Genomic DNA, 11,475 nt, shown 5'->3' on the forward strand with positions numbered 1-11,475 from the left:
ACCGGAAGTGGCCTCTACGGAGCTGCCGCTGCCACGATTTGAGCCGTAGTCTCTGTCTGTCACGTGACACAGGAGGTGGCCAATAGAATCCGCGACAGCGCCGTGACGCCCGCAGATTGGCCAATCGCAAAGCGGGGTGGGCGGGTTTTAAAACGGAGTCAGCCAATGGTAGAGATCGCGTCCTTGTCTCCCAGCAACCGGGATACTCCACGCATGCGCAGTGCTTAGTGTTTGGAGCCGGATCAGCTGGGAGCGGAAACAGACATTTGTTATTGTAATAAAACAAGGTAATGTTCTGTTCTTTATGGATATTGATGAGGTTTATATCGCGGGGGACACTTGACGTCACCTCAGCCTTTCTATCGACAGCCTGAATCTAGAAGCAAAGTCACTGTATTTCCTGAAGTTAGCTTAACTTGCTAAAGTCTGCTCAGCTGTTAGTCTCATGCTTCTGTGCGGTGGAGTTTAGTTGAATCGCCGTCATGCAGTTGCACGTTATAAAGACAGCGAGTGAATGAAGCTGCTGCAGGAAACATTGTTCATTTTCTATTGCACGACTTTTAAAAGAAGAAAAACACAAGAACTTCAATAATTCATCAACATTTGAAGAAAGGCACATTTTTACTGCAGGGGGTGTATTTACTACTTTTTAAAATATTGTATGTTCTCGCTGTATACGGATAAACTCAACTTGACTGAATGAAAAGAGAATATTTGTGGGATTTTTACTCTGTAGAAGATGAAAAATGTAAACGTTTCTCCTCCTTTCACAATCCAGACAGCTCCAGTGATGCTGAGGAGCACAGTGATAAACCCTCGGCAGCCTGTCGGGCTGCAGGAGCTCGCAGCGTTGGCAGCGGTGGCACATTCGACTTTGGGCCCCAATAAAAGGTACAAATTCATCCAAGATGACACGAGCGGGGAGTCGGCTCTTGTGTGCTCGTGTTTTCGCATCTTGGAGAACCTGGAGCTGACCAGCGCGGTGGGTCAGCTGGTGTACGAGACTGTTCAAGCCCAGCAGAAGGTCTTCAACACAGGGTCAGGATGCCTGCTGTTTCTGGCAGGGGCGTGGGGCCGGGCCGCTCTGGAGTGCGTTCACAGAGGAATCTCAGTGTCGCGCATCATCTCGGGGATGTCGGACGGGTTCGATCTATGTGCAGATGTCCTCAGGAAATGTAGCATCTCAACTGATGGTCTCGGTGCAGTGAAATCGGACAGTTGCACGACTACAAGTCGTGGTTTAGGACTTCAGATGTCAAAGAAACCCATCATGGAGGATTCACGGGCATCGTACCACCTGCAAGGGACAACGAGTGTTGGTCACAAGACTCTTAACACCGGTGGACACAGGAAAATAAAGCTCAGCAGACATTTCTGTCAGCCTGAGTCTAAAAATGTCTCAACGGCACCACAACCTCACCAGTTCTTCAACGTTGGACACATTGCTGAGGGATTGAGTCACGGTTGTGTCCAAGCAATGAATTTAGTCGTGGAAGCCGTCAAGCTGCAATCAAAAACTAAACAGAATCTCAGCTGCTCCACATTTGACGTCACCAAAGTGGTGACTTGTGTCGTACCTGGTTTACCAGAGGAGCACGCGTGTGTTCTACCAGGATGCATTGTCCTTCTGTCTGATGAACAGGCTGCAGTGGCCCATCATTTAAAAGAACAGCACTTGAAGGTCGCTCTCATCAATGGAGATTTGTCACACGCCTTCCGCCATCTTGGCTTCAGCAGACCAGCAGGAGTACAGCACGTGAGTGAGCAGTTGGCGTTGAGTTCAGACAAAGAGGAAGTGTGGATGGTGAAGGTTGTGGCACTTCTGCTGAATCTGGAAGCGAACCTGATACTCGTGAGTGGGCTCGCGAGTGAGAAAGTGATTCAGCACTGTTGCGGACGTCGTGTGCTTGTTGTGGAAAAAGTGAAGGCTTCCATTTTGAAGGCGTTCGCTGATGCCACAGCAGGTGTTCCGGTGACCTACGCCACTCAGTTGACGAAGCACTGCGTCGGCACCGGGGTGAAGGTTGAGATATGGAGGGACCTCGGCGGCGGCTCTGAGAGGAAGTCCTCGACAGCTGTGAATATTTCCACCGGTGGGAACAGCGGGTTGTTCACAGTGATCCTCACAAGCTGCATACGTGGCAAGCTGCAGGCCCTGGAGGATCAGTTCTGGGCCTGTGCTTATCGGTTACACCACGCGCTGAAAGACAGAGCCGTCCTCCCTGGTGCTGGAGCCACAGAAATGCTTTGTATTCGTCGCCTTCGACAGCGAGCAGTGAGTGCTTACTCTACGCAGGAATCCGAAGCAGGAGGAGCAGCCGACCTTGACAGGGGTGTAGTGTTGCACCTCATGGCAGATGGTTTAATTGATTACATATCCACAGTAATGGTTAACACTGGCAGGGTTTCAAAAGTCCGAGCCAGGACAGTGGTGAGCCAACAGCTGCAGGAACGTAACGGACACGTGGACATCGCTGCGAAGTTATCTCAACTTGTATTAGAGGGTGAAAATGAGGACAGCGATTTGAAATCCAACGAAGCACCGGAAATGGACGTGTATGATAATCTGAGTGTGAAGCAGGAAGCGTGGAGGAAAGCGTTAGATCTGCTTTTTCTGGTCCTACAGACGGATGCAGAGGTCATCACAGGTGTGGACCGAACAACTGGTGCACAGGAAAACCTGATGCTGTTGTAATCTGCATGTAGTTCGACAAGACACAAACTTTATTATTTTTTTATTTATGTAGCCTGCCATAAATGCAAAATGTGTTTTTTCACATGACTGGTACATAGTAAAAATTGAAAAGATCTTAGTAATTTCGGTTTTTGTCAGGACTATATTAAAATAAAAATGTTACTCTAACTCAGGTATTTTTTTCTACCACATGGGGGTGACGTTGTCGTCTATCTGACTCTTTCATACAAGCACATTTCAAACACAGCTCCCGCATGAAACTATGATGCAAGATAAAGAACCAAGAAAGGAGCAAATTAGCGTGTAAAGTGAAGTCTATTATTTTTTTTACATTTATTTTAAAGTTTTTAAGTCATTTATCTGACTGACCCTTTAACCTTGAAACTCTCGACACTGGAAAGCCGTGACAAATGATTTCAGCGTCATAACAACCTACGTGAAGATCATATTTTAATCTATTCTGTCTTTATTTATCATGGAAATTACCCTAGAATTCAGTTTATTTTTATTTGTAACAAACCCTGACTCACCTGAGTCTACTACATGTTCTCGTAAACACCTCTTCACGCTCACTTCAGTGTGGGAAAACAAATACTACAGGTCCAAAACCACAATTAAATTTCCGTCTCCTGGAGCATGGGAGGAAATTAGTCGTGCCAGGTTGTCTTTTCGTCTCGGTACACTTCCTTAACGATATTTGCCTACTTTTCGTTATGTGTCCACAGCTTGGTTTGCACGGCTCATTGCTGAACACCGACTCTACCTCCGTGGTTTAATGACCCGAGTGGGAATAATTGACGGGGAAGGAACACCTCCAGACAGAGTGGATGTTTTTGGTTAAGTAGGTCGGGAAGTTATTGAAGTTGTTTGAATTCTGAATACTTGCCCTCCTACATGATCACGCAAAGGTCACATGGGATCAAACAGTCGTTTCATGGAATTAATGCTTATTTTCTAATACTTAGAAAAAACTAAAATACCGTCTATTACCTGGAAAAAATACAAAAACAACCATCATGGTTCTCATAAACCACGTTCTCTCTCTCTCTTATCTTCAATCTTTTTCCTGTTGTGTGTGTTCTGTATGTCAGAGATGTCGGTGACAGCGATGTGAAATCTTCCGTTTACTCTCGAATCAGAGACGGAGCTTCTTGCTGTCTTGAGTTAAATAACAGCGTCCCCCATGGCGTCACGGTAGAGCCAGAGCAGCCTAGACTCGACCGTGTTTATGCCATGAGAGGGAGGTGGGAGTGTAACATAGCAAACACAAAATTAAGAAGGAAATTAGAAAGGCCAAGTTATGGTGACACATCTGAGTCCCATGTTTTACTGTCCGCCCCAAACAACAGAAGAAACCCGAGACTTCGCAAATTTATAGACGACGTTTCATAAACCAGGAGAAGAAGAACAGTTGTGCGTTTACCACCATCAAGGCCCAACAGTCAACTTAAATTCAGTCAAACTGCAGCACATCACACACACTCATGGATCTCAGTCCCCTGAATATGCCAGATTTTTTTTCAGATCCACGAGTTATTTCCTGGGAAATCGAAAAAAGAAATCCTATATCGTAAACCGGTGAAGTAGCTTCTGTTTAATCCTGCTGATAAACAAGCAAATCATCTTTCATTACATACACTTGAGATCCTTGAAATTGAGATATTTACTTTAACAAAATATACATATGTTTCTTATCATAGTTCTAAATGAAAGCCACATTTTTACTGTCATTTGCAAAACTATTGTTGTAAGATAACGTTTCACTCCACAGAATGACTGCAGAGCTCTTCTGTCATGTATATGAATGAAACGTCAGCAGTGTGGAAACAGGTGCCACAGGAGTTTATCTTTAGAAAAGAAACCACTGAGAAACCATAAATCGTCTGTAATCTTCCTCAGACACTGGCACCGTGCATTTTGCTGGTTATGCATTTGAAAAAGCAAAGTATACGATAACTCCTGGACTCATGATGGCTGCCACTCAGAGTCAGATATAGTTAAAACCCACCATTTAGCCAGGGTATGACATTTGGATTATTGAACGACACGTTCTTCTCATTAGATACACATCCATGTCATTGACTGACCTCACAAAATAACAAATACTCATCATTTCCTTCAGAGTCTTCATTTATCAGTGTGAACAGGCCTCCACTGGATCGTTTACTGGATAATAAGGGACAATAACAACTGATTATATCATTCATGCCTGTGTGGAATGTGACGAGTCAATGTCAGAACAACTCTTAATTAAAAGGGCCTTGAATAACACACTGGCTGCTTTGTCTCTTCAGACATCGATCTCTACAAAAAGAGGAAATGTCACTGAATCATTTTGTTACGAGAATAGATTGAACAATCTCGTCCAACCCCGACAATCATCTCCTGTTTCATTCTTCACTTGTGAAAAGGAAACTCCGGAAAATGTCCGTATCCAATTTTTGGGACTTTTCCTCAGTTCAGTGCAACAAACTCTGCAAATGACTGAGAACATGTCCCATCTCTGATTTGTTTATTGAGACAGTTTGAGGAAATTCATCTCTAACTCCATCCTGTTGGTGACTCCCTCCTCAGAACCATCCCAGTCTCAGCCTCAGTCTCTCCAGTGTCGGTGGCTGGATGTGAAACGTTTCACCGAACTGTTCATCAACCGAACAGCACGGCTTTCAGATGTGGTGACATTTACCCAGGAGTTCAGAGCAGAGACCTGACATCCCAAAGAACAGAAGAAGAACCTGCAGGAATGATTGTCATCACTGATCCTCCACTCGGCTGCTTCTGAAATTGAAAATCACTCATTCATGAAGTCCACACTTTGTGGATTCTTTCCCTATAAATAGCACAGAGTGAATCATTGGCTTTCTCTTTTCGTCCCTGGATGAATGAAAACACTGGTTCTCTTCACATGGCTGCTGCTGCTCTTGGCTCACTGAAGGGTGACACCAAGTCCTACGCCCACCCTCCTTCATGCCCTCCTCTCCTTCCACGACTCCTCTTGGGTTGGTGGGTTAAATACGTGAGCTCCTAGTGGGCGTGAGCATGCGAGTGTGTGTGTGTTGGGCGCATGCGGACTGAGGCCCAAAGGGGAAAGCCTTCCACGCAGATCTAAGCCAGCTGCCCTGCTTTTAATACTTCATTGCAAGAAGAGTAGAAAACAGGGGGAAGCCGCATGCATCCCCTCCACCAGTGTGCTCCCAGTACACTGGCAAAGCAGCTGCCTTTTCTACGAACAGCAGACGAGCAGCTACAAATAGTAGATTTGGACATTTTAGACTTTGGAGGCTCTTCCAGGAGACCCTCGGCTTCACATTCCCAGGACTCAAAGGGCACTTGCTGCCCTGAGTGGGGGGGTGTTCGAGCAAACTGACCTCTGGGGTTAAGAAGAATCAGTTTGAGTGAGACTCTGTGGAGGAGGGGAGGAGGGTACGGGCAGCAGTCGGTGGGAGGTGGGAGGCCTCGGTGGGGCTCCTGCACTTCTCAAGAAGGAGACTAGGCAGTCGCCGGGAAGCGGGGGAACAGAGGAGGAGATGGCCACGGGAGAAATCACTACACTTCCCTCCACACCTGATGACGGCGGCAGCGGCGGCTTCCCTGCGGGGAGCTACAAGGATCCCAAAAGGCTGTACTGTAAAAACGGGGGGTTCTTCTTAAGGATAAGGTCTGACGGGGGAGTGGACGGAATCCGGGAGAAGAGCGACCCCCACAGTAAGTAGTTCCAGTCCCCCTCCTTCTTCCTTTGCACCGAACACAATGCTCCTTTATGTTCCCTTTTCCTTTTTTAATAAGCGACAGGGAAGTGAACGTGAAGCAATCGCGGAGGAAAGATGTGAATTTTTCCAGCTTAGTTGGGTTCATTCTCCACGTGAGCGTAGGCCTGCGTCTGGAAAGAATAATAAGTCAGAGAGAAGTTTGCATAATCGATGGGAACTTTGATGGAATATGCCAGTGATGTTTTTAGTGAACGTAGATCACTGTTCTGAGTCACACTGAGGTTTACGTCACACAAGACAGCACAACAGAGTTATTTCCAGGTCACAGTCAATGAACTAATACAAATAAACCCCTCCCTCTTATCTGTACCCACAGTCAATCTATATATTTTTTAAAAAAGGGACAATTTCTTAGCTTCTTTTAATGTTTTTCTACAAGTTTGCCACAAGTCAGTGGAATCATTCGTGTGTTTGTTTGGGCCCCGGACGACCGTGACCCCCCCCCCCCCCCCCCCCCCGTATCACCGATTACTTTTAAGTGTGTCTCCTGTGTTGCATCAGTAAGTGGGAGGGGAGGAGCGGGAACATGGAAGTTGTGTTGTTTCCTTGGAAAACACATGTTCGCACAGTGCGCTGCCCCAAAGATACCGTGTGTGTCATTTCAAGCAGGTGCGGCCACAACAGAAAGATGCCTGATATGGAACCACTGCACGGCACACGGGAGCTATTTTTAGAGTTATCTAGTAACTTTAAATCAGATATCCTGAGAGATGAAGCAAGTGGTGGTTTGTCTGCTTCCTGTTATGCATGGGTTCAGGAAGGAGTCGCAATGAGTCATTAAACAGGAATCAGTTTTAATCATTAAGCTTTTCACCCAAATGCTTCTTCACAGGTAACAGGTCTTCATTAACATTTCTTAAAGAGACGAGACCTCTGCTCTACATTTTGGTTGACTTGTGTTCTTACATTATCCAAAATGAAATTCACAATTTTATTCAGTCGCCCTTTATCCTTTCCTTCTACTGTTTGCTGCGCGTTCTGAAACTGATGCACCCCCCTTAAAGCAACATGTTTTGTTTTGATTGTGAGACCTCTAGTGGCTGAAGTTACATATTATACATTTAAAGTTGACGTGACCTGATCTTCACCGATGATTCTTAAAGCGTCAACAAACCTGCCAGTGAGAGTTGTTACTAAATCCAGGCGTCCCCACATAGGATTCTGTGTTTATGTAGATAAGACGCTACTCACTCATATTTAGTTTATTTCCTTTGCCTGAGGACGATATTCCTCATCGACATTTCCACACATCGTTGGCCTCACACCAGCAACATGTAGAGAAACGATCGAACTGCACAGAGACGGGAAGAAATAATAGGTTCTTCCTGTTTTCTCATCTCACCGCACGAACACTAGTCATACATTTCTTTTCTTCAGGGGGGAAAACGCTTCTTTGATCAGTGATACGAATCATCCACACAGCGGCTTTAACTGCTGACAGATGCGTGTTTATCCAAAGTCTTAATGTGGATTAATTCTGGACAGATTTCCAAATTTTACGTTGGTCTCCTCGTTGGTGGTTTTCGCTTCAGGCAAAGAAGGCTGTCCCTACAAAAGTAAATAATGAAAAGAAATAAATATAGAGATTTCACCCCTGTCCGTTTGATTGTTGGTTTGTTTGTGTTATGTTTAAACGACAATGACGCTCACTTTGTTGGTAGTGAAATAATGATTTCAGATTTAAATTAACAAAGTGAACTGGTTCGTTCAGTTTCTCGATTCTAACAGAAAAGACACATTTTTCTTTCCAAGCACATAACTGAACAAATTTAGAAAATACAATAACAGCCAAATTGGCAACAAACCGATGTGAGACGCTCGTCTACAAACCAATCGGTGTCCAGTAGAAGTAGACGCAGCCCACGTAGGTGAGGACGACAGGATGTATGAATTCTTTAGTCCCTAAATTACAATGTGAAACAAAACCAACCAGATCAAATGGAAACAATGAAAATATGACATGAAGCTTGGTTCAGATTTCCGATGTGAAAATGCCCTTTTTCTATAAATCTCTAAGCTTCTAATGTTTTTTGTCTCATTCAAGTAAACTTTTGTATTTTTTTTCCTCAGTAAAACTGAAGCTCCAGGCGACCTCGGTGGGGGAAGTAATCATCAAAGGGGTCTGTGCTAACCGCTATCTGGCGATGAACAGAGACGGACGCCTGTTCGGAGTGGTGAGTGAGACAACCGGAATATCGTGTTCCCATTGTTAAAAGCCTCTGTTCGGTTAAAGTTAAAGTTTAATCTCAAATCAAATATTTACCTGGCAAGAAATTCTCCCCGCAGAGGGAAAGAATGAGGTCGATGCTCATTTGTCATCGTGAAGAAACGTTTGTCCCAACGTTAGATGGTGCAAAGGGAAAACGTAGAAGATATATTAGATTCAGAAAGAGAATATTTAGTATCTAAGGCATCTCTCCCAAAATCAGTTTTATAATTTCTCCATCCCTCCATCCTTGAGGCATTGAAATCACAATATATCCCATCATTTAACCTTAAACCTTGATTTTGTACCACATGGCCACACAACCCACACATGTCATCGTGAGGTGGGGATGCAGAGAGTTGTGCAGGACAACATCTGACGGACAAGAACAGAATCTCAAAGATATTTAAGCAGCTCTATCAAACTATTGAACCAGTCGTTTGTACAAAGAGTTTTGATAGATTCAAATTTCCATGGACCATGTTGTGTTTTACTGGTATCAAGTATATTTCTTTCTGTCATACAGCCGGACGTGTGCAGAGGGTTTTAATCACATTGACAAGGGGAAGGAGACAGATTCAGAGCTGAGACACACTGTCACCACACACATTAGATGGACACCGTTAAAGTACTTTTTTACAAAGCATACTTAACTAATTCAAGTTTCTGAAAGGATCTTCCTGAGTGTTCATGAGAAACTGTCGACACCAGCTCAGCACCCCCGCTGGTCGTGTGCCACAGTGTGAAGTGTTCGGTGACTGATGTGGTTCCGTGGTTGTGAAGAAGCATTTCCTCTGAATGAGAAGCGACGAGGTGGCGCCCTCTGTGTCGGCTCGTGATAGATTTACACCCGCCCTTTGTGGTAGTGTGGGGGGGGGGGGGTATAATCTGTAGGGTTGACTGGGGTCGAGGTCAGGACCTACGCTATTGATTCTTCTTAAACCCATCAAAGGTCAAGGTCACAGCATGGAATCAAAGTTTTAGCCTAATTTGAAATACATAAAACCAAATGTATTTACAGTTAAAATGATCTTTAATTCAGATTCAGTATTAATGTTGATACCACACAAAATAAGTATGTTGTACTCGTCAGGTCTGACAATCTCATTTTACAGTGGCATTGTTAGTGTATTATTATTTTATTATTATGGCCTACATCCCTCTCATAAGTTAAGTCAAGTTAAAATAATTTGTCAATCAATATAAATTCATGTCTTAAAGTTATTTTTTTTTTTAAATAAAACCTTTGACAGTTTAGCACATGTTAAATAGTTAAGACTGCATTTCTACTTTTATTAATATATTGATAAATATCAAATTATTAAAACTTTTGTTCTGCTCATCAAGTTTTAACCTATTTTCAATGTTATCATCATCCTAAACTTTTAACAAAAGTAACATTGCTCTTTAATAAATCAAAAATATAATTTCCCACCTTCTTAGATAGCTTTTTTTTATTATAATTATATATATATATATATATATATCTGTGTCCTGGCGACATGTTAGGTTTTGTGTTTGTTTCCGTGACCAAAGGTTCGGTGGTTTTCCATCAAAAGAGAAACCAAAACCTCCCCCGCTGCCGTTTTTATTCCTGCTGCATATTTTCAGTTGTGACGTGTTGTTCCTCTGCAGCTCCTGTAATGTCTTTAACAAAGTGCTCCTGAGTGGTTGTGGCACATCATTAGAAAATGTCATCTGACTAATCCAGAGTTTAATAGCCGGGCAGTCTCAGTCAAAGAAAAACAAAAGCCTCTTGTTGCACAGGGTGTTTGGCCGCTAACGCCCAGAGACACTAAGATGTGGTCCAGACGTTGTGTAATTCAATGTTTTCTACAAAAGGAGGATGTTCAGAGCTTTTGTTAAAAAGACATAATGATTAATGTGAACTTCATTTTGTGCCATTCTGAAAGCCCTTCAAATTTATATAGAGTTTAATATCCGATCGTGATTGAATGACGCTGAACTAAGATAAAAATAAACGACCAGAGTTGTAGTAATGTCCCTGGTCAGACAAAAACATGTTTTATTGTATTCGTGTTAAAAAACTGAGACATAAACCAGCAGTCTCCTTCAAAATAAAGGTGCCATATAGTTTGAGTGTGTTTTATGTGGTGATTTAATGTCATAAAAACTCAAAGCATTACAAGTTTTCTCCTCATACACTACATTAAACAAATGCAATAAAATATCACCCAGACAAAATAACCTATTTAATGAAAAGCCACCGGAGAAACCGCATGTCCCAGAAGCATTAATATTTTGGAAACGAAACTCTGAAACATTCACATTAAATCTCAGTTTAGCAGCGGTTCAGTCGTTCCCCAGTTTACAGAACAGTTCACGTGTATTGGGATGTCAGGGTCTCCCAGCACATATAACACACTAGATATTACACACGTGAAAAAGCACCATGTCTCCTTTTATTCAGCCTGAACATCAAAGTAAACTTTCCTCCTCCTTGTCGTTCTCCACAGAGACGAGCGACGGACGAATGCCATTTCCTGGAGCGGCTCGAGAGCAACAACTACAACACCTACCGCTCCAGGAAGTACCCGAGCATGTATGTGGCGCTGAAGCGAACGGGCCAGTACAAGTCCGGAAACAAAACGGGACCGGGTCAGAAGGCCATTCTCTTCCTCCCCATGTCGGCCAAGTGCTGAACCCGGGACGCGACCGAGAGGAAGTTCTTAACGGCAACGACAAAGAAGAAGATGTGACGGCAATGAAGACAGAGTGTTGCCCCCCCTCCACCCCCCCCCAAACAGCTGTGATCTTTTCCAACTGTTACGTCCTAACAGTTA

General features: G+C 43.7%; 2 protein-coding genes across 2 annotated transcripts; both read left to right on the forward strand.

Annotated features, from left to right (window-relative positions):
* Positions 1 to 15: 15 nt before the first annotated feature.
* Positions 16 to 2,980, forward strand: bbs12 (Bardet-Biedl syndrome 12). The gene is made up of 2 exons (XM_034597550.1): positions 16 to 287; positions 737 to 2,980. The coding sequence occupies exon 2, from the start codon at positions 740 to 742 to the stop codon at positions 2,693 to 2,695; it is 1,956 nt and encodes a 651-aa protein (XP_034453441.1). The 5' UTR covers positions 16 to 287; positions 737 to 739; the 3' UTR covers positions 2,696 to 2,980.
* A 2,814-nt stretch (positions 2,981 to 5,794) lies between these two features.
* fgf2 (fibroblast growth factor 2) lies at positions 5,795 to 11,431 on the forward strand. Its single transcript, XM_034597555.1, has 3 exons — positions 5,795 to 6,400; positions 8,536 to 8,639; positions 11,149 to 11,431. The coding sequence occupies exons 1-3, from the start codon at positions 6,223 to 6,225 to the stop codon at positions 11,332 to 11,334; spliced, it is 468 nt and encodes a 155-aa protein (XP_034453446.1). The 5' UTR covers positions 5,795 to 6,222; the 3' UTR covers positions 11,335 to 11,431.
* The last annotated feature ends 44 nt before the right edge of the window (positions 11,432 to 11,475 follow it).

Source organism: Hippoglossus hippoglossus, chromosome 10, assembly GCF_009819705.1.
Source record: "Hippoglossus hippoglossus isolate fHipHip1 chromosome 10, fHipHip1.pri, whole genome shotgun sequence".
NCBI lineage: Eukaryota > Metazoa > Chordata > Actinopteri > Pleuronectiformes > Pleuronectidae > Hippoglossus > Hippoglossus hippoglossus.